Source organism: Tetrao urogallus (assembly GCF_951394365.1).
Source record: "Tetrao urogallus genome assembly, chromosome: 1".
NCBI classification, from domain to species: Eukaryota; Metazoa; Chordata; class Aves; order Galliformes; family Phasianidae; genus Tetrao; species Tetrao urogallus.
Window position 1 is genome coordinate 179,793,453 of NC_136813.1, and position 24,388 is coordinate 179,817,840.

Consider the following 24,388-nt stretch of genomic DNA (forward strand, 5'->3'; position numbering starts at 1 on the left):
ATGTATTTGAGCTGAAACAACTTTAGAATCGCTTTACTCTACAGAGCTGCTCTCCCTTCTCTCTTCAGACTCTGCCTGGTACACGCAGTGACAGCACAGGGAAACGCTTCAGACAAAGGAGGGAGTCGCTGGATCGTGGGAAAATGACTCTCATCTCTTCTTGGTGAAGGGCCACGATGACTGTGACAGCAATGAGAAGCAGGGATAAGTCTAGGGAATACAAGCAGTATTCAGAGGATGAGCAGCCCTCAGTAGGTAGATACAGCACAGTTTCCTATATATATATATATATATATATATATATAATAATTATATATATATGCAAATCAAAGAAAGAGCAATATTTTAATGACGAAACATTGGCAATATATTCTGTTATTTCCCTCAAATAAATACTTCTAAATAATGATTATTATTTTTCAACTAATAATAAAAAAAATTCGAGACCAGCACACCAGTTTGGCCCTCACTCAAGGCAAAATGTAAAATCCCAGCCACAGAAGCACACTGCATAAGCAGCCCTTTGTCAAAGAACCTGAAAGGTGAGGATAAAGCACTGCCATCTCACTTTCTCAGAACCAAACCTCAGCATGCAGTAGAATCGTAAGTCCACTCCAAAACACTGAGCTTTATTTTGAATGAAAACCCACAGCTCCTCAAAGCATAAGATGAGCACATGGAGGGACCTGCCTCTGTACAGAGATGGGAGCTCTGCACAAACAGATGTCCTACAGAGTTGCTGTATAACCAGAGGCAGCGTATGCATACACAGGCATCCTTATACGCAGGCATGCTGCAAGCAGTAAGGCACGAGGGGTTAAATGAGTGCTTTCAGGGAGACCTATAGGTAGAGGCTGAGAAGCCAAAATGAGAATGAAACACTGCTATGGAATCTGTATTTATGTACTACTGGGAGGGAAAACAGTTATGTCTGTTGGGATATCCCAAGATAACTACCCTCCCTCCCTTCCTCTTTTTTTTTTTTTTTAATGGCATCTACAAATTTGAAAACCCCCTGCACCACAACATTGCACTGACATAATTATTCCTGTCTGAAGACATCAACACATCTGTAAAAACAAATACATATACATAAATACCTAGAAACCAGAATAGCGATCATACCTAAATTTTTATAATACACAACCTGACAGAAGGCTGTAGTCCTAAAATGCAGTTACTCAAAGCTGAATTTCGCAACATTCACTGGCTCTGCAGATGATTTAACCTCTTGCCATTCGTCAGTCTGGAAAATTATTTTTATTTCACTGTAGAACAGCTTCTCAAGAAACTGGGGGAAGCGTTATAGTCAAAATAAGTTGAAAACTAGAATGAAAAATTGCCTTACACTCCTTGTGATATGGCTCTGGAGCTCCTATTTTCAGAATGAAGCATTAGAGCAGTAGCATTGACTCTTTCCAAGCCCAGTGCCAAGTACTTCCAAGGGCTGTGCAGGATTCTGCAGTTAGGATAACCTTTGAAGGAAAGTGTGGTGAAGATCCAGGCAAGTATTTTTATTCTGACAAATTCTTTCAGATACATAACCTATAGTAAGTTAAATAAATTGGCTTAAAAAGCATGGAAGAGAGCTGCCCTCCTTTGAACACTTCAATCTGCATACAAGCCATGTTTCCCATGAAATATACACAACTTGCTTGATCAAACTGAGACCAAAACACAAACTCTCTCATCTCACCTCTCCCTGGTGACTGCACAGCACAAAGCCAACAATCAGTTCTTCAAATCCAGAAGCCTAACTTGAGAACTATTATCAAGTAAATGCTCATCAAAATCTTTGACAAATTGATTATTACAGTGTTACTGCACAAAAACACGAATTAAAAATACAGACAAATACCTCAGTCTCTAAATTGCTGAAAATGAAAACTTATTCTGTATATCTACTCAAAATGTACATTTGCAGTACTAGGAAAACAGCAACATTTTAAATGGCCCCTGAAAACATTCAATGAACAGAGATTCTAATACACAGTGCTTTTACATTACTCCCAGGTTATAATTAGCATTAAATTTAAAAAACAATTTGTTTTTAAAGTGTTGCTACAGAGCAGCACACTCTCACATTCATGTTTTGTCACGGACATCCAGCCATTCACCTCATCATAAGATGGCAAAGCATTTAATCTGCAGTAACACAAACCTTGAGTGAGAGGCAAAGAAACCTTTCTCACTTTATCCATTAAGAAATTTCAGCCATTGTGAATTACTGCCGCTGTATGTAATTACTAACACCAAGAACAAAAAGATGAAATGCCTGTCTGATGTGTTAGAGCAATGGCCCAAGGTTGTGGAACATTAGTGGGGACAAAATGCTGCTTGGAGAGCATAGGTACTTTCTCCACTAAAGCATCTCTTCTGAGACTGGGGGGGGGGGAGAAAAAAAAAAAAAAAAAAAAAAAAAGAGAATATGTTGCTGTATTGAGTACTACTTATCTGAACTGTTAATTCTGTTACACAGACCTACATGCTATAGAAGCACGCCTTCCTTTACAAACTCATCATTATTGCTAGTGACCAGTAAACTCAGATATTACCTCATTAAAATGAATCAGTCATCTACACAGGGAAACGAAATAAAAATAAAAAATAATTCATAGTAACAATTCTAGCCCTTTGTTTTGCCAAAGGCTACAAGTTCATTTGCACCAGAAATTGCCCAGACTTGGACTGAAAATCTGAACCTGTGATGAAGCTCTGGTGTGGAGTCCTGGCTGCCCTCACTCCCATACTACTCAGTACACCTGACAAAAATTAATGATGTTATTCAGAAGATTATGCCCATCAGAAATGATGCATTTAGAAAGAAGAAAAAAAAAGAGTATGAAATTGAACCCAGAAATACCAGTGGAATAAATGCATGTGGGATGACAGTCTTCCTACAACATGCTCCAGCCAATGAAAACCCAAGCCCTTCTATAGAGCCTAAATCCAAGACCTGACGCACTGCTTTAGTTTGAACACCAATAATCCCTTTTTACTTTCACCCTCTGCTTCTGCACAATTTACCAAACTCCCTATTTCTGCCTAGCAGAGTCGACTGCTGATTATTAATTTCTTTTAGAAGGCAATATCACCATCCCCTCACTTGTGATACCATCCCCCTTCCCTACCTGAGCAATTTAATTTATCCTAATCTTCAAGAAATATCCTGCTATAGCCAAAGCATAGTTTACAACTCCACTAAAGCCGATCTGATATATAATGTCAGTAATGCTTTTATCTTCTTACCATCTGTAAATGGCTTTTTTCCACTTGAAATTTCATGAGCTATTTTAGGAATATTATGGTTATTTGCTTTCTAACACTACAGTGTAGGCGTTTAGATCCAATTTCATGTTCCTTTCTGCTTTCTAATTTTGCTGCCTGAAGCATATTTACTAACGTATGCAAGTTCCCTGTCAGAATGAGAGAAAAACAGGTCATCCTGCCAAAGCTCCACAGCAGCCCCCAGCAGAGGGATGGTGCTGCTCCTCTGCAGAGCCAGCAAATCAACATTTATGTCATCAGCATCTCACAAGATATGAATTACTCACACCTATCTTCAGATCAATATTTCTGCCAAGCTGCAAGCTAGACAGCCCAAAATTTTGCTTAAGTGACCCATTCTCCTGAATTCTTAAGTATCTAACAGCTTCCCCTAGCTATTACACTACTGTGCTTTGGGAACTCCATTTCACAAAATTCCAACCTATTTTTTTCTTTTCCTTTTTCTTTTTTTTTCCCAAAATCTCTGGATAATACCTGCAAGTTTTATTTATTACAAAGGAATGAAGTTGCAACCTTGTTGCTGGCAGTGGGTTGGGATGTTATGGCTGTCAGCATTCTTCTCTGAGGGAGTACATCTTTGTGTGAGTTTATAATCATAGTGGTTAAGACTCTGAACATAACTGATTTCTCCCCCTATACATTTATACCATCTGTGTTTAATCCGATATCTCAAACTTTTGAGACTCTGGTTTTCCCACTATTGATCATGTTTTTGTGACTTTGTCACGAGATTATTACAGCAAATACGACATGGGCAAATGCCAATAAAACTGTCTGAAGTTAAGATTTTATACAAAGTCAGCCTGCATGGCAGAAGTCTCCACTACAAAGTACACTGATTAAAAAAAGTAATATACGAATATGTATAATCCACAGCCTGCATCATCTGCTTTTTCATTTACTGGTGAAATTTAAGATTTTAAACCTCACGTTAAAGAACATTATATACTTAAGGGGAGTTTCTCTTGCATTCATGATATTCATTCATTCACAGCTGGTCCTAACTGAAACATACAGCTTTGTTAGTTTTCAGAGGATGAGGCAAAGCACATTTTTGTTACTCAGCACAATAGAAAAGGCAGATGGAAAGGCTTGACACAAACCAGCAGTGTTGAGAGGCGGCCATGAAGATGCTCAGAGGGATGGAGCACCTCTCCTATGGGGAAAGGCTGAGGGAGCCGAGCTTGTTCAGCCTGGAGAAGAAAAGGCCTTATTGTGACCTTCCAGTACTTAAAAAAAAACTTATAAACACAAGAGAGACCAACTTTTTACACTATTTGATAGTGAAAGGACAAGGGGGAACGGCTTTAAACTAAAAAAGGGGAGACTTGGTTTAGCTATTAGGAGGAAATTCTTTATTCAAAGGGTGGTGAGCTGCTGGAACAAGCTGCAGATGGCCCATCCCTGGAGATGTTCAATGCCAGGATGAATGGGGCCCTGGGCAGCCTGAGCTGGGAGGTGGCAGCCAGCCTACGGCAGGGATTGGGGTTGTGGGGCTTTAAGGTCCCTTCCAACCCAAACCATTCAGTGACTCCATGATGCTATTAAAAAAAGAAGAAAAGAAAAAAAAACCAAACACCTAAACTCTAAGTGTTATTGTCTGAATAGCCCGAATATTTTAATGAGAAGAATGGCACTGAGTCTGTGTCAGTAGACATATCTATACACACGCATTCCTGTAGCTCTCTCTCAGTTTCTAGATAAAAAAATAGTCATAAACAATGAAGAGAAGCCTCTCAGTTGTTCTGTCCTCATTCCAACCACATAAATGCCAGCTCCTCAGAAGTTTGCTGACAATAATAACGGCAGGATGGTGCCTTTTCACTTCAGCACACTGCTGAAGCACCCATCCCAGCCCATGGGCAGAGTACACCTCCTGTCTCCTGTTCAGACAGCTCATTGTTTTCACAGCCTCCAAACAACACCCTCCCATTGCCAGACAAACTGGCTGTTGTCTGGCAGCCAGCAAAAATGTGTAGTGAAACAAGCACATGCGAAGTCCCAGTGTCCTCGGAGCAGCTAGGCACACATCCACCAGAGTGCCTCAACGCGATGGTAACACCTCACCAGGCACAGGTCCCACAGATCAGTATTTCCTAGACTGGGTTTGTTGGAATTCCTTTTGTTTTTGTAAATCCTTGAACTGCTAGGACGTAGACCTGGATAACACCAGCAATATAAAAGCTCGGGCTAATAAACTAAAATATTGAGATTTTAGAGGTTGAGACAAAGACTGAAAGGGGAGAAGAAAAAAAATATCATTGTTCCTATATGTGCAAAGCTAGATTTATGCAAGCAGCAGTAAGGGATTACGCTGAAGCATAACCACTCTTCACTGCATTAATCTCCACATAAACCTCAGGCACCCATGCAATGTTTGCAAGAGTAAGTGAGTGCAGATATGCAGGACAACATGCAAACATCAATCCAGGGAGAAGGTGGGACTTAGACTCAGCTGTAACAAGAGACATCTACCTCCCTGTCATCCACAGTCACCACCCACATCCACAAGACTATTGATGATGCAATAACAAGATCTCGGGCATGGTTCAGATTGACTCTGAATAGTCAGGGTTAAAGAAAGTCACCAAAGAATAGGTTATGGTAATACCTATGTGACTCCACAAACTTCCACAGGTTTAACACTGAACCAGCTGCACGCTGGCCTGTTGACACTGCACCAGCAATTCAGGTGCATCATGACATTACAAAATCTGCAAGCCAACAGAAGACTGCAGGCAGCTACAAAAATGCATCAATAGCAAGCTACCACGAGTTGCAATAAAACAAATTACTGTCCTTTCTATCGATAAAGACTCACTCAAAGGAACATCATATAGTGATGTCATCCTGACAGTAGTGCCTAAAAAGCAAAATATCTAATATATTTCCATCACCCAGAAGCATATGGAGTAAGGACCTTACAACCAGCTTTTCCTGAACTGCATAGCTGGCCATCATTTTCTCTGAACTGAAGAGGTAAAGAAGAGTGGAAACCAAGGATGACCAGTTTTGTCCTTGTAGTCAGCGGCTTATGTCAGGTTCTTATTGAACAAACACAGGGCAAGTGCAATGAGGATCCTATCTCCATGATCACCACCCTCCTACACTTAGATATGCAGTAGTACCTCTTTTTAAAGGTTCTTTTTCCAAGGCTTGCAATTAAGAACAATTCAGAAGATCCCCAAAATACCCCAGGGTTATAGCCCAGAATATATAGAACACACATAGAAAATGTGTAGACAGCTCAGTTGCTCAGCATGGAGATTTTGTGTCCTGAAGGTAAAATTTAGACATATTGATACAAAACTCTGTCACTGGAAGCTCTTTACAAATCTCCCTATTCTCAAGCTGCCTCTCGCTCTCAAGTCAGTACCTGTGCCTTGAGGATGGAGGCTTCAAAATCATGTAACTCACTTCTCTAGAGAACAGAAAGGTCAAAGAGATCCTGCAGTTCAAACAGAGTACATGAACATGTAAATAGTTTACGTCTCTTCTGTCCCAAACCAGTAGACTTGAGCAAGAGAGGTGAGGTGTGTGGAACGAAGCTCCAGATACCAGTTTACCTAAGCACTTTTTGTTTTGTTTATGTGAAACAGGGATTATCGGTAGCATCTGAGCAGTGCCTACAAGCAGGGGGGCTGTTTAAAATACAAATATCACAGAATCACAAGGTTGGAAATGACCTGCAAGATCATCTAGTCCAACCACCCTCCCATTCCTATCAGTGCCACAAGCTACTAAACCATCTCTCGTAGCTCCTCATCCAGGCGCCTCTTGAACACTGCCAGGGACGGCGACTCCACCACCTCCCTGGGCAGCCATTCCAGTGCCTGAACACCCTTTGAGAGAAAAAATTTCTCCTAATATCCAACCTAAACCTCCTCTGGTATAACTTCTGGCCATTTCCTCAGGTCCTACTATTTGCCTGGGAGAAGAGCAATCTATCTACTGCCATTTGCTTTCTTTTAACTGCAGTACCAGCAAAAGCGTTCTATGAGACAGCTTAAAACTTTACATCCCACTATTCCTTATGGCTACATTACTTCAGGATAACATCCAGAAATTTCTAGTAATGGCCAGTAAGAATTTTTCAGTTCTACTTCATTTTGCTCAATAGTTCAGGCAATGTTTGAAAAGTTGCATCTGCTGTAAGCAAGCTTCAGCAACACAACCACTTCCGCTCCCATTTCATCCTGTTCCTGGCTAGCAAAGCTTGAGAACATTGCCTCAGCTGCCTTCTGTAACTATCTGTGAGATTCCTGTGTAGGGCCAACTTTCCGTGACTCCTGATAACTGAGCTTTGCAGCCAGCCACATGCTGATTAGTCACTGGGCAAGGAAATAACACATGGCACGAAACAGCAGTCTGCTACCAGTGGTTCAAGAAATAACCTAACACGCTCCCAGTTTGCTCCAGTGTACAATTGATAATGAAGTCGCTGCCTGAAAAACTACTACACCAGTTGAAATGAAATGTACGTGGTCATGACCCAAAGATTCCACCCCTCCAGACCCATCCAAAAAGTCAACATATGCTTCTTCACATTGTCTACTTACAGCTACCCACTTGGAGTGAAAAACAGGCAGTAAACAGGGAAATATGCAGAAACAGGGAAAACAGGAGATGCAACTGTCTATCTGGAGCCCTTCTCTGACACAAGTCATTAAAGAGAAAAATGACTCTGCTTTGGGGACATGAAAGAAACTCTTCACTCCAGTGAAGTGCTTCTTGTTCTGTCAGTGTACTCCCCAGCCTCCACTGCCCTTCAAATAAATGTTTACAGTGGATAAATAGCAAAAAGCAAGACTGCATCGGAAAGGGAGACACAAAAACTGAGGGATGAATTCGCTTGACTGGTTACACGTCAGATCAGCAACACGCACATCCAGGGAAAAAAAAGTACCCCCTAGGCAGTGCTATGCTCCAGGGCAAGCACTGACAGCTCTTCTCTTGAATCTAAGCCAAAGTGCACACAAGCATGCCAAAAAGCAGGTAAAAAGCCTGACTCTGACCTAGTGATCTGAGTATTCCAGTATCCACAAAGAAGAAAGGTCAGAGCTGCTGTTTCAGATTACTGAAAGATGTACTACCATGAAGATGAAAAGGAAAAAAAAAAAATACACTTTCTATGAATTATTTTTAACTGTCTAACATTTTTTCCTTGTTTTCTTAACTTTTTTTTTTTTTTTTAAACGTGGACTGCTTCATAAAGTTTTTGAAATTAAAGGAAGCTCATCTTCATAATTTTAAGTTAAAAGTAATGCTTCTTCTATGTTGTCAGCATCCACATTAGGTTATTAGAAGTGAATATCATAGAACGGCTTGGTTTGGAAGGGACCACAAGGATCACCAAGTTCCAACCCCCTGCCATAGGCAGGGTTGGCAACCACTAGGTCAAGTATTAGATCAGATTGCCCAGGGCCCCATCCAGCCTGGTCTTAGACACCCCTGGGGATGGGACATCCACAACCTCTCTGAGCAGCCTGTTCCAGCATCTTACCACTTCCTCAGCAAAAAAACTTTCCCCCAAAATCTAATCTAAGTTTCCTTTCCTTTAGTTTAACACCATTCTGCCTTGTCCTCTCACTATCTGCTCTCGTAGAAAGTTGATTTCCCTCATGTTTACAAACTCCCTTTAAATACTGAAAGGCCACAATGAAGTCTCCCTGCAGCCTTCTGTCTTCCAGGCTGAACAAACTCAGTTCCTTCAGCCTACCTTCACAACAGAGGTGCTCCAGCCCCAGAATCATATTTACGGCTCTCCTCTGAACCCTCTCCAAAAGCTCCACAACCTTCATGTGTTGCAGGCCCCAGACATGGATTCAGCGCTCCAGATGGGGCCTTACATGGGTTGAATAGAAGGAGTACTACTGCTACTTTTTCTTTTTAAAATTATTTTGGAAGGAAGAAATAAAACAAAAAGTAATATTAAATTATTAAAAATAAAAAAAAAGGACAACTTAAGAAAAAACAAAACAACCAAAACCAAACAGAAACGAGACAAATTTATTCACCCTGTCTATATTAAATGTCTATATATATTAAAGGTCTGAAAGTGACATTGATGTTAAGATCAACCAGAAGAACACACTGTTTAATGTATTTTTCTGTAATGGTTTTACAGCAGAAATAACCAGAAATCGTGTCTCATAGAAAACTGGGTAAACAACCACATGTTTGTTTGCTCCAGCTGAGAACGGGCTGCTGGAGTGTAGCTGCCTGAGGCCATCTCCAGCACTTCCCAATCCCACAACAGCACAAATGACACGTCCCTTCTGGGACAGCTGCTGGCCCAGCAAGAATTCTGTTAATTTGGGAATATTCTCTCCAGTAGACTACAATAGTATAGCTTCTAGTGCCCTTACTGGCACTTTCCTACAATAAAATCTGGAAAATTGCAAGCTGGCAAGATGTAATCTATGAAAGACATTGGCAAAATTTACTATAGATTCTCACAGTTTTGTTATTGCTTTTATAGGCAACGTTTGTATCCTAAACACATGGTGTGGAGCTATTTTTTAATACTTGAGTATTTTACATAATCTTAAGTTTTCAACTTGACTATTTGGAAGTTGTTTGGGGGAGAGGAGGGAGAGAGGGGAGAAGCTAGGAAAAACAGATTTTGGGAAAGGTAAAAGGAATGAAAAGGCAGCGTTTGGGGGTTTTTTTGTTGTTGTTTTGTTGTGGTTGTTTTGTTTTAATTTGAGGACATCTACTATCTTAAAGTCACATAGGCTTCATATGTTTACAAGAATTATTCTGGTATTCCAGTGCAAGCAACTCAAAGGTACACAGCAAGTGTGTTACACAGATTTAACACAACGTATCTCCTCTCTCACAGCTCTACTTTTAACTGCTGGATCCTTCTTCATAGGACAGTTATCTAGGGATGATATTAGAAGGGACCAAACCTTACCTTTCAGACCAAATTTGTTTGTCTTGTGGATTTCATTTGGACCCACAGAGTAATTAAATACGCAGTTACTCTGAAAGCAATGTCTGCTATTTATTTCTATGGAAACCTTCACTTCATATACTCTCCCATGTCAGACATCATTCTGCCAGCCTGCCCTTCTGCTGCCCTCTGTCCCACAGCAACAAAACGTAATGGAGCACTGGCAGGAAGGTTCAGCCTCTACTGCCACCACACCAACATCTGCTTCTGATGTTAGAGACAAACATCATCAAAAAAGGAGGCATTACTTCTCTAGCAGGCTTCATAAAATTCTGTTGTGTATTTCCAAAGTATCTCTTATGATTGGTGAAATATGGGAAATGTTACCTTCAGTTAGTATACTGCATCATATAAATGCATTTTTAAATGAGAATATAACTAACTTCTCACAGCCTAGAAGCTTCATCAAGTTGGTCTGTAAAAACAGACACACATTTTCTACAGTATATGGTTTCATAGGCCCTGCATGTGTTTCTGTGTTAAAACCTTACAAATTTGTGAAAGTATTACAGACAAAAGCTATCTAAATTTACAGTCAGGCCAATAATTCTGATTAATACATCTATTCCACAGTTCCAGAGCCAAATTCTCATTTTTGATACTAAAGCAAAAGGTCACTTGGAAATCAACCATCTCCATAAAATATGGAGGAGTTGACCACTAGAAATGGCATATATATTATTTCAAAAACTCAAACAATTAATTACCAATAAATTTTTTTTCAGGATGAGAATTGTATTTATATAATTAAAATTACATTTATAATTATACATGCTTCCTTTCAATACATTCATAAAAAAGGGACAGCTTTATTTGCACCACTGAGTTTCAGCTCTCACCCTACTTGGAATTTATAGGAGTTTTCAACTACAAACTAGAAGATTTCAACTTACTTTCCACTTCTTAAAGTACAATCCATTCTATACATTTAATCCCCCAATACATAAACACTGAAATCAATGTCAAATATAAATTGCACTCAGAGAAAGTATCTTTACGAAACACCCTACTATGGAATCCATAATATGCAACTTGTATAAGAAAAAGGAGGAGTTTTATTTTAATGATTTTTTAAAAGTGTAATAAAAAAAAAAAACCCTCTAAGTCAAACTGAATTCATTCTTTCATCAAAAAAAAAAAAAAAAAAAAAAAAAAGTAATTCTACAGCTCTATAAACTATTTGTCCTGGAACGCAGAACACAAGTTAAACAATGTGAGTTCCTAGCCAGAAATAAATATGAAGTTGAGTTTCCGGCATGAATGCGTAAATCTTCTTGGCTCTGCATTTACATTTTCAAAACAGCACTTGTGTTTACATTCTGACCTTTGTATCTTTTCCAAATTCAAACAAAACAAAATCACAAAGAAATACTTTTATTCAGCAATAACCAGACTCCTCTGAGCAAAGGTTACAGTAACATCTAAGAACTATAAGTGTAGTAGCAATCAAGTTTCCACTCTATTTAGAAAGAAAGATTGCCCTTCCACAAAAACAGACATGTCCATTTTAATTAGTTTCAGCACAAACCATTTGAACACTAGAAACAAGCAAATGTCATTTCATTTTGCAAATGACAGACTGACTTACAATACAGCAATTAATAAGGGCTACTGCAGAAACTGCTGTTATTAATCAGTGTCAGTAATAACTACCCAATTCAAGGAAACTGCTTCCTGCTTGATTTCTTCAGCCTTAGTTCACAGAAAAGTTTACACTGTGATGCTATCCATTTGCTTGTTCTCGTTATCTTCTGAACCTGCTAGACAATTTCAGTTAAATTTAACACCGAGGAAAGTCCCAAAGAAAAGAACATCTGCCAATTTGTGAACACTAACAGTTGCCACCAGAATGCTACACATCCTGAAAGATAGATGACAAACTCAGAACTGGTCAAACTTGTTTGGCAGGTCAGCCAGCTAATCAGTACCAGACAGCTCTGAACAGTAGCATGCGATGGCTCTGAGCCAGGTATTAAGGTGCTGTTCTGAACTGCAAACTGTAAATTACCTTTAGCCCTGTGTTTCCTAAATAACCCAAACGTTGCAGCTGTATGTACACATTAAAGAGCAAGCTAGTGCGTTACATTAATGTGGAGATTTAAAGAAACAATAGTTACGTGCCACTTTGTACGGTTAGTGTTCTGCAGCCAGACTATTTCTGAACAAGCAGCTGGGTATTGCGATCAGCAAATAAAACATCAAAATTTAAAAAAATAAAAGTTCCAAGGAGGAGTTTGCAATAAATGCTGAGGTTGAGATATCAGACGGTAAAGTATTGATCTGCACTACACCCACAACTGGTAATTCCTTTCTCAAAAGTAAAATACGCCTTAGAAATAGCACAGAAAAATCCAGGCAGCTGAGAAGTGAATGAAACCAATCCTGTTTCCCATCTGCTGAATTCCCCACTCGTGCAGCAGGGCTGGGAGCTCATGGGCCTCCAGCACCTCCCGGGCGGACAGCTCCAGGTCTCTACCCAAGGGGAGCACAGGGCCTCCCCAAAAGGAGCCTGGCGCTGCCACCTCCCAGCTGAAGGGAGAGCAAATAGCCCACTGCCCCAGGGAGAAGCTCCATCAGACTCACTGGCCCATTGGACTGAAAGACATTCCTCCCTGTAATTCATTTCTACGCACTGTCTTGATTTTGTCAGGGATTCACACTCTGGGATAGTACAACTCTTCCAGAATCAGAAGTAAAAGCATTTTTCTAACATAAAAAGCGTGTTCCAGTAAGCACCCAGTGAGGCACACCAAGTACAATGAGCTGCATACAAGATACTGTAACTTGCCTCTTAGGAAAGGCCTGTACAATGACCTTAACTCAACTTACCCCTAGATTGTCCTCCATTACCTGATAACACATCTATAACGACAGCAAGCATCAGAACTGCAAATCTCACCCTGCTTCCTTCGGACTGAGAAATGTGATCATCCACATTTCTGTGATTTATCTTCCATTACTGTCAAGGAAAACTGTAAATAAGCCTTTATTTCAAAACAAGGAGAACTGATGTTGGCCACTAATTCAGTTTCAGTTTAAAAAGCAGGTAAAGTAATCTTATTTTCCATATTACAAAAAGCAAAAGCAGGAAAACAATACTTGATATACTCTAGCTGCAAGAAAAGGTGAAAAACAGGAGTGTTGCTGTATTTTACTATCTCCTACCAGAGTTTGTTTCTCTTTCCCTCTCCTCCCAGTAAGTGCACCAGAAGGTCCCTTCAGAAAAAAAAAAAGAAAAAAGAAAAAAAAAAGATGGCTGAGACAGATGAAGTAGGTTGCAGCCCACTGTTTTATTCTTAAGCTTCCCAAAACCCCATCAGAAAAAAAAAAAAAAAAAAAGTAATCTACAGTGGAAATACATCAGTGGCATCCAATTTTGGCATTGGCATGAATGTAAGTTTTTCTAGCAGTAATTCACTTCCCTCTTGAGGAAAAGACAGTCCAAAAACTACCCAAGAACACAGTCACAGAAGAGGACATACTAGTACCACCTGCTTGCTTGCACGGAAAATATTCCTTTCTCTCAGAAGCTCAAACTGTTCACTGACTGAGATTTCCCAAGGTCCTGAGACTTCCCAGTCTCTGTGTACACCCCAAAGGCTGCATTTTTGGCAAAAGCAGTGATTTAAACCATGGAGCCAGAGAAAGCATGAAATTGTTTCCTTTCAGTTCTTAACTTTTTGAAACCATAACCTGAAATAATCACAGATAGACCTGGTTCATATGCCAATATATTCCTCAGAGGTAACAGAATAGCGCCCACTTAAAACAGCAGCTCCATTTTGTGTTATACAAAAGCAAAAACAGAAGAAAAAATACTTCTTTTTGTAATATGGATAATGGAAATGAATCTACTCCCACCTTAGCTGCCAGCAGTAGCTCATTCCAGTAGAAGGACTAAATTGACAGATTAGGAAGGGAGACACAGAGATAAATACTGAAGATAAACTTCCCAGAGAATTAAAGTTTGCAGTATACAAGAATAAACAGCCATCTATCTACTTTCAGTACAATTTTTTAATCCATATACTAGCTATTCAATAATAATTCCTGTAGACTGAAGCAACAGGAAGGTAAAAAGACATAAGTCTACATTTAAATTACCTCACAAATGCTTAAATAACATAGTGGTAAAGGCTAGATGAGTGATTTGGATGTTTTGAATACCTACTGAAAAGCAATAGAGACGAACAGGTTATCAGCTTAACAATGGCTTTCAGGGAAAGATGCCCAAATGCAACTCAGAGCTTAAAGGTATTGAATGAAATGGCTGTAAACAGAAAGTATGCATTAAAAAGAGAGAAGGGGGGGGGGGGAAGAAGAAAAAAAATCCAGAACCAAAGAGAAAATGATCTCTAGCCCTAAATGGTACTAGAGAGGCACATGAAGAAGCAGATCTGTAAAGGTATCTAGATTCTAATCCCTCAACTTCAACTTTTATATGGACATATTTTCTGTTGTTCTAATAATAGATATATCTGTAGTAAACTTTGTATTTTTAATGGCTATGACTGTGATGAGTATCACAGTGTTTTGAAAGAGAACAAGAATAGCTCTGAATTAGACAAAGTTTTTTGTCATTATACTTCCTCACCTCTGTTAATCCAGGGATAGGGGTTTAATGTTGTTACTAGATTTGCAGACATTCATGCAAATTAATGCCAAAAATCCCAAAAACAAACGTCTTGATCAATCCATATTCCAAGCTACATTCATCAGCACTTTTCACCAAAGGTGATCACTGCCATAATCACGGGGTTCCTTAACCACAAATGAAAAACTGTTGTGGCTGTAGGGAGGATCCGAAAGGGAACAGGGTCAGTGGTGAAATTAATGGGAAACAAATCAGGAGGACAAGATCACTGCAATGACAACACACACTGATGTGTGGAATCATAGAAAAAAGGCCAAATACTCTCATCACCACTCCAGATGAAATTAATCCATACACTGCAACAGTTTCAAACTTCATAATGCACTGCACTTGATCGTGTGCTTCACACTACGATTACAAACCCATCACTAAAATCAGAATGGGAAAAAGCAATAAACCTTGCAGCCTGTGCACTCAAATTAACAGGTCTGAATGTCTACACTGACTTACACCTTGTATCCATCTTGACAGCAAAGATTCTGTACATCTTTTATTTACAGTAATGAGGCTTTGCAAGGAATGTTTTGTTTCCAGCACTGGGCAAGGCTTCGTTTCTTCCTGTCTGGTATGTATTACAGCAGACATGTCATGTTAAAAAAATTACACTATGAAGAGACTACTAGTATTTATAAGAACCACATTTTACAGCTGCATCAGGAAGGGTCAATGCAGTGAAGAAGATCTCTGTAAAAGCAGGATGGTGTCTGGAACAACTCTGAGCAGGAAAGATCACGTTACTTGCTTTCCCTCCAGAATCTATTTTATACCACAATTTTCTTGTCTCTCCATTAAATAAATCTTCTCATATTTACCAATTGACCCTTTTAGCCCAGCTTAGCAACAAGCATTTTAGTCAAATAACTGGAAACTATGTCTAAGAAAGCTATTATTGTTAACCTTTATGCCCTAAGCTCTCAGCTTCAAATTCTTGCTCTGATTACTTTTTCTTTTGTTTTTTTTTTTTAAATTAATATCATTAAGTAGAGCAGCTTAAGAGACAAAAACAAAAGCAAAAAACACTTTCTGTTGTTAGGACTTGTTTTGCACCACTCTACCTTCCATCAACCTGAGTTACAGTACAAAATAAGACAAGGCAGACTAAATTTAAATCTGGATTCTTCTGTTGTTTCACTCATTAATTTCACTCATTACTGTTTCCTCATTTTACTTGTGGTCTGTTAATCACTTTTCAAGCAGCAATGCTATCAGTGTGCCTCATAAGACAAGGATGGAAGCTGTCACATGGCTGTTGTTCAGCACACTCTGTGGAGCTGTGCCTACAACCTGCAGTTTACCTCCCACCCACTTCAGGCACCTTTGCCTGCTTACATCTGCCTTCATTTCAGACCTCCCACTTCTTTGTGCAGCATGGTATCAATTAAAATGCCAAACTAAGCATCTGATAGACACTGGACATTTGATTAACATCACATTTTTTACATGGCCCTGAAACTGTACATCTAGCTTACTTGCTGGATCAGTTTATATCTGAATTTATATACTACACTCCCTAGCGACTGCAAACAGAAATTCTGTGTGAGTACTTCTTTTATTTTTATCATGAGATGCACAAAAGCTTGCAACAGAGCTCCAAGAATGTTAAAATTAAAAAAAAAAAAAAAAAAAAAAGGAATTTATAAACATGAAGCCTTTCTTACAAAACAAAACAAAACAAAACAAAACCACGCAATAAAACTGGACAATTAAAAAAGTTAAAAAAGTAAGAGTGAAGAGAGAACGGCTAGGAATAAACAATCTAGCTAAGCATTTCATTCAGCACTATGACTGAACACTAATCCATATGACAAAAATTCTATAAAGAAAAAGTTTGTAGTTACCAGTCAGGATCAAAACTGACATTAAGAACCTGGTGTTCAGTTCCATGACGTAAACAAGTCATCATTCCTATCCAGTAAGTAAAAGGGTTCAACCCTGGAAGGGGAGGGGCTGTCAGTACAAAATCTCTACACAAATCTATCTGGAATCAACCACTCCATCACTGAGTGTCAAAGAAAATAAATAAATGGATATATTTTCCTTAGAATTATTGCAAGACTACCATTAATCCCCTAGCTCACATTTATGGTAGGAATGCCTACTTACAGCTGTGCATACTTCAAAAAAAAAAAAACAAAAAAAAAACACATTTACCAGGCATATAACAACTCATGCACACATGGTCTTCATAGGGTTTCACACACCCACAACCATGGAACAATAAAAAAGTCTGTGTATTCCTATTTATATTAAATAATACCTGTGTGGAAATAAATAAATAACACGCTTTCTTCTAACTCACGTATATCAAGCCCTACTCTAGAAGCAGAGAGTTCCCTTTCAAACGGGTCTTCTTCCACAATGTATTCCCCCTCCTTCATTCACCACACGATAATCACTCACCTTTAAAAGTACCAAACTCCTTCGCAACTGTGTTCACTCAAAGCTCCAATGAAAAGCTCAAACTTGCTGGAGGAATAGTTATTCCATGGCGTAAAAGACAAAGCTGGATCAATCCCTGGTCAACCTGATCTAGCTGCGCGCTTCCCTGTTACAGGAGAGTTGGACTAGATGACCTTCAAAGGTCCCTTTCAACCCTACAGATTCTATGATAAACTAAAACTAAAGGTCAACGTGTTCTAAATTTGCACTTCTGCTTCTCAAAAACACATGTACAAAGCAACGAGAATTTCAATTAAAAAATTCAGGACATATGTTTGGGGTGTATATATGATGACAGCAGTAAAGAGAAGTGAATGTTCCTCTGCTTGCGAGCGCTCTCTTTTATCTTCTTCCCTTTACTTCCACATTTTCTCCTTCCTCCTGTTTTTAGCTTTCCATTTTCCTTACCACACAGTGATTCCTCTTTTGTCTGTGTGTCCTGCCTTCCACCTTGCCTTCCCGTTTCTTTCATCACTGTCCTGACAAATGAAATTTCCAAATCTAGAGGTCATCTTTGATACCCGAAGAACAGAAATGGGGCAGCTGCCTGTACTTTGATTAATTTGTATTTTGTGACCTAAATGTGAGCTTTCCAAACCACATGCTCCAGATTTACAAGAGCAGCTAAGGCCAATGAGTCTGTAGAGATTCCACCATTTAAGGTAGATTTCCCTCAAACTGAGAGTTCTCCCTGGACAGTACTGAAGAACACAATGCAATACTTTTGCATAACAGACTAGGGATAAATCCTGTGATCTATATGTATTAAACCAAGCTTAATTTATAGACAGGTAGATGAAGTACCTGTCTGTGCAGGTTATAAACATTAAGTCATTACATTGCTTTTCTAAAACTTCAACAGGAATGGCTTAGATTGGAGAGGACCTTAAAGACCACTCTGCCCCAACTGGCTCAGGCTGCCCAGAGCCCCATCCAACCCAGCCCTGAGCACCTCCAGGGATGGGGCACCCACAGCTCTATGGGCAGCTGTGCCAGAGCCTCACCGCCCTCTGAGTAAAGAATGTCTTCCTCACATCTAACCTGAATCTTCCTTCTTTTAGTATAAAGTCATTCTCCCTTGTCTTAGCAACATTCTAAAAATTGGTACTTTCTTAGTCCCACAGAAACATGTTTATTTTCTTCACTTAAAATAAAAAAACAATCAATTTCTCCATTCATCCAAAAGCATATGGGGAACAAAGAGAAAGGTCTCTTTGGAAAACCAATGTCAGTGACTGACACAAAGCTCTGGGACGATTCCTGAAGTAAGCCAGTTTTCCTTTAGAGCAGATATGATAGGTGCAAGAAACCAAGTGGTGCTGCGTAGATGTAGTGCTGACACTGTTTATACCTTATAATGTAATCATTTCAAACTCACACCAACAAAACTTTGTCTTTCCACACTTCCTGAGTTAATACCGTTCCCTTTTTGAGAGAAGCAGTCAGCCAAAGTCGGCTTCAAGTTGTTTCCTTTGGAGAAAAAGAAGATGGAGATAAACTGAAACGTTGTTGGTACAGCTCATTTCTGCCCATGTGTTTTCGGATTTTTTCCTGCTTCTTTTAAATGCACAGAGACAAACGTTGACAAAACAACAGCCAGTAAATACACCAGCACTCACACACTTTTGTTTTGAGCAGGGACATGGAGATACTTTGCAGTGGAGGCTGCTATCATTTCAACTAAATTCTTATTAAAAACATTTATTTTAAAAAGCTGTTATAACAAAAGCACGCTGCTCATCTGCAATTACATATATACACACAAACCAGGTGGAGCCACGTGTCCTACTACTAAACTGCTAAATGCTTCCCATTACAAGATCACATTTCCAGTTGCTTACAATTTTGTCAAACTAAGTTGTTGGACTGCAATTCTCCTAGGCAAAAAAAAACAATACCTGGGTCAGATTAAGGGGGGAAATAATAATACATGCATACATACACACACACACATATATATATATATATATATTTTTTTTTTGAGGATGAGGATTAAACTGCCAACTTGCTCAGGCTTGCTTTGTGAAATAACTACTGGCAGGAAGTAAATGTTTCAGTTTGCTCTTGTCACAAATAACAGGAAGCATTATCTCAAGATGCTCTATCATTCTTCAGATTTCAAGCAAGGAATCAAAGCTCTGTGCTTTTGTGACCCTGTGCGTTGGGTCAGAGCAGCCAGTTGCCATCTCCTGACTGCCGCAGCCAATGGAAACAGCAAGGCACCATCCATTGCAACACAAATTCTTTTCCTTCTTTCGTTTTTGGATGCTATCTGCACCCCAAATGCCTATTCTGAATGGACATACACTGTGCTCTGAACCACACCAAAAACAACATGGAGACATCCAAGGAAGTATAACCTAAAACTTCGTCAGTGAGTGTGCCAGCAGCACCCATGCTCACACACTTCTGACAGAGACCCGCCTGTAACTGGAAACTCATCTTCTCTACACTGCATCCTCAACAAGCCTACTCCAGCGAGGGTCTGACTTTTCCTTACAGACAAATAAATAAGGCATTTCTTGTATAGCTATATTTCTGCTGCAGGAGAATAGAAAAGATTAAAACATCATTCCTGAAGTTAGCTAAGCAAGCCCAGATAGCAACAGTTTCAGCTACCAGCCACAGTAACTGAGATTTTAACTTGAAAATACACATTTCTAAGAAATTCACATCTTTCTATATGGTCCATGACTGAATAACATCCTAGTACAACCCATTTGGTCCATCTCTTAATAATATTCTAGTACAACCTACACATTTTTATATTGCCTACTTGCTCTTATTAGCCCCTTTCTCTGCTCTACCTACCTGCTATCACTGCACATCAGACCTGGAGGAAGGTTACAAACTGTTAAATGTTTTCAGGTTTTATTTAATTTCAGGATAAAAAACAGCAAGTAAGGTTAGCAGTTCTGATGAAATCCCACACATCACTACAATCCAGCATTGATGCATGCAAGGTTTTCCTCAATGCTCTGGCTTCCACAATTTCAATATTATTTCAAAAATATGTATGAGCATTACAGATGTAGAACAATTCAAACTCAGTAAAGAAACCAATAGAACAGACAAGCCCCTAACGCTGATACTGTAAGCTAGAATACTTAGGTTTCACTTAACGGTGGTATCTTCATATTTCCAGAGGGCAGACTTGAGAAGTACTCCTGTATTTTATAGTGTGAGTTTTCAGGGAAGGAACCCAAAACCACCGACACACCAATAGAATGTCACGGGGGAGGAGATGGACAGCTGAAGTATTTTCCACTTAAAATACATGACTATCCGAGGAAGAGCATCACCATAAAACAAAAGGTAAACATGGGCTATCTAACTCCAAATGGAACACCCAACGTAGCAGACAGATGACATAAACAACAACAGCATTACTCCTAAAAGCATCGTTCTGCTAATTCATATGGCAGCTAGGCAAAATACTACATTTTAGATTCGAGCAACTGTTTAACACAGCTGCTACAAATGAGGTGTGTTATTATCATCGAAACAAGGTACATGCCAACATGCAGGTCATCTGCAAGGGAACAAGGACCTTACTCAATATTTTCAAATTTTGTATAATACCTTTCAATACGCACTTCAAACTTCCAAAAAGTTAAAAGAACTTGCTAAACAGGGGGCTCCTTTTTAAGTACGCAATATAATTCAGTCCTGCTCAATGTAAGTAACTGCTATTAGCAGTAACATGAATTAGCTGTGTTCATGACTGGCCCTTCTACCTCCATATAGGCCAAAATCTAAAAGGGAAAAAAAAAAAAAAAAAAAAAAAAAAAAATACTCCAAGACCTGAAAGTGACTTCCAAAGTAAGCAGTGTGTTCAGAAAGGGATAATATGAATATTCTGAACTTATACAATGGCATTTCAGAGGTCACATTAACTCCAGGTACCAATTCAGAACTACACCACCAAAATAACAAAGTTCTCCGCAACAAAACTGCTTTTAATTCAAATCACATCAAGCAGAGTGGGGAACTGATCTGACAGGCAGAGAGGACCTGAATATGGTTGAATTTGTGGATCACGTATGACTCCTGAACCCGAGGACAGTATTTTTTTCTTTTTTTAAACAGCTTATGCCTCGGCTTGTCATTTGTAAAATGGAATACCGCTTAAGTATCTTCCAAAATGCATTTCAAGGACAAAATTCATGCTGACAGAGTTCAACTGCAGCATTTGTAGGTATTCAGAAACAAGTATTGTGGAGGGGGGAAAAAAAGAACAGACAGACAGACAGACAGAAAGACGAGTTGGAGACAGCGGCAATTACAGCAAACTCTCAGCAACATCCTGTTTGAATTGGCAAATTAAGGAATATTGTCAACATGACATTTCAAGCACACTGCCTCCGCAAGAAAAGGTGCTGCCACCAGGACTGAGCTCCTCCCCAGTTTATTTCCTATAAACTTCTCAAACTTGTTTTCTTCTGCTGCATAAAAGCAGTACAGAAATAGGACAAATTGACTATACAGGACCAGTCTGACTATGCATGTAAGCCAAAGAAAAAAAAAAGAAAAAAAAGCCAAAATAGAAAATGAAGGTTGATCCTCTAATTTACATTCAAGAATTGCTTCTTACAGAAGCTGAAAAGAAAAGCATAAAATAAGTATACTCCTAAATTGCTATTTAAACTCTTGAACAATGATTTAAGTACAAGGTTTTATGCCTTCAGTTATTAACAAAAAGCTGAATGCACAGTTATGTCACCTTAGCAGCACACATATTCAGAGCAAGCATACAACTGGAATTTAAAATACACACTACTGCAGAATGTGCCCATACACAAGCACAGGATTAGTAACTGTTGACTATAAATTACTCCTTAATTCACCTCCCAAGTAGTTTCACAAATATTTCAGGTTTTGTGACTTTTAATGATCAATTACTCCAACTGGCATGAATTACAAGCCAGGATATAATTAAACATTCAAAATAAACTAGGCTTAAAAAACATGATATTTAAAATTTTTTTGGTCCAAATGCACAAAACAAAAGAGTCAAACTAAGTCATTCTTAGACGTCCCTTAATGAAAAAGCAAGGTCGCAACAGAATGACTATCAGGAAAACCTGGATTGTGAGCACTGCGCTCTGAAAGCCCTTTAATGCACCCTGTAAACTTTTACATATGGCACACACAGGCCAATAAGGTCAGGCTCTATTCCTGCACTTCCAGGTCTCCATTCACCAATGAATAAGAATCTGCTCAGTGTCACAGAACTCACGTCTGAAAACTATGCCTGGTGTTAACGAGCTACAGTATTAATTTTATTCTTCCACATTATCACCATTTCATTTTCAAATAGAGCACATTTCCAGAATTCTACCTACCTCACAGACAATGCAGTCAGCATTAGAGTTCAACATTACCATGTCAATCAGGAAACCCTGTCTGACAGATTCAAATTCCCACTGAACACACACAGCACAGCCGCAGAGAACAGACAAAAAGAATGCTGCCTATCTCACAGCACAAAGCATTTAAAAAACTTACCTGATCCTTAACCATCTACATTTTTTTTTTCCTGATGAAACGCACTCATTATTTTAAAGACTGCACTGATGCTCCCCTAGAAGGCAGTTGGTTTCTGCGCTCTGCTAGGCAGAGCTACCTCTAGCACAACCTGAGGCGATCCAACAGGGCAGACTTCAACTCCACAAGAAGCCCACAAAAAGGGCACGCTGTCCCCTCGGCCCAACCCTTCCTTCCACCATCCTCCTCGCCACACAAAGGCCACATGCTGGGTGCCCTTCAGACAGCCGTGTCCCAGCCCCAGTCTCACTCCATTGCGCCCATTGACAGCGTCTACCTGGAACCCATCTGCCCCACGAAGGTGCACACAGGTGTCACCCTCCAAAGAAGGTGGCATGCTGCATATGCTCCCTGCCGCCCTGGTAGCTCTGTCAGCTCCGAGGCCCTCCCGCGTGCAGAACTGACTTTTCAGAAGACATCAGGTTTCGAATAGCGTTCTACTCTAAGAAACACGGTAACCAAACGTGGGAATGCAGCACCTCGCCCATCAGAGGTGCTCTCTGAGGTAACAACAGCGTGCTACCGGACTAACAGAAAACGCCGATTTTCTCCTCCAAAAGAGGAACGGCACGGAACGCCCCTAGGAGGAAGCCTTCATTGGGCGTACCACAGGCCTGCAATTAGGCACGGCCGCGGCAATGAGGGAACGACCGCCGCGCACCTGAACAAAGGGCACAGCCCCACGGCCGGAGTCGGGCCCCGGGAGGCGGCACCCCTCGGTCCGGAGCGGGCGCTGCCGGCACCTCACCGCTGCGCGGCTGCCGCTCCCCGGCGGCGCTCCGTTCGAGGACAATGCGCGTCTCCCGGCACACGCTCTTCTCCTCCCGCCCCGGGCCGCCCCGCACCCGGCGGACCCCTCCCCGAGCCCCGCCGCCTCCGCCCTCCCCTCGGGGCCGGCGGCCCTCACCCGGGAACCGCTGCTCCTCGTCCTCGCCGCTCTCCGAGTCGGTCTGCATGGGCTCCTCGGCGAAGTTGACCCCGCGGGAGTCGGGGGGAGCCCGGCGCGGCGCTTGGCCCCGGTCATGGCCGGGCGCTGGGGTGCCCGCCCGGCGGCCGCTCGCCTCCTTCTCCTTCGCCGCCGCCCTGGCCGCCGCCGCCTCCTCCTTGAGGCGCCCGAAGTACTGGAGGGCGAACTCCAGCAGGTCCGCGGGCTGGCTCCGCAGCACCTCCACCGTGAAGCCCTGCAGCAGCTCCGTCAGCCCCGCCGGGATGGAGATGCTCATGCCGGGGCCGGCCGGGGCGGGGGGAGAAACAGGGGAAGGGGAGAAGCGGGGGCCGGAGGTCCGCGGCCGGGGTCGAGGCGGCGCCCGGCGGGTGCCCCTGGGCGGCGCAGGTGGGAGCGGGCGGGGGGTGGATCCGCGCTGCCGCCCGCGGCTCGTGGCAGGCGGCGGCCGCAGCCTCTCTCTCCGCTTCGCCCCACAGCCGGCGCGGCGGCGGCAGCGGCAGCCCCGTCCGTGACTGAAACCTCCCCGCCCCCGCCGCCTCCTCCCCCCGCGCCGGGG

The 24,388-nt window shown here is 41.0% G+C and overlaps 1 protein-coding gene across 1 annotated transcript in view; it reads right to left on the reverse strand.

The window, feature by feature from the left end:
• PRKAR2B (protein kinase cAMP-dependent type II regulatory subunit beta) overlaps positions 1–24,109 on the reverse strand; it is a gene marked incomplete at both ends in the record, with an annotated part of 79,842 nt that extends 55,733 nt beyond the window's left edge. The window contains 2 exon segments of the mRNA XM_079549500.1: positions 23,732–23,753; positions 23,756–24,109. Of these exon segments, the coding sequence (XP_079405626.1) occupies positions 23,732–23,753; positions 23,756–24,109 (376 nt within the window).
• Between the last annotated feature and the right edge of the window lie 279 nt (positions 24,110–24,388).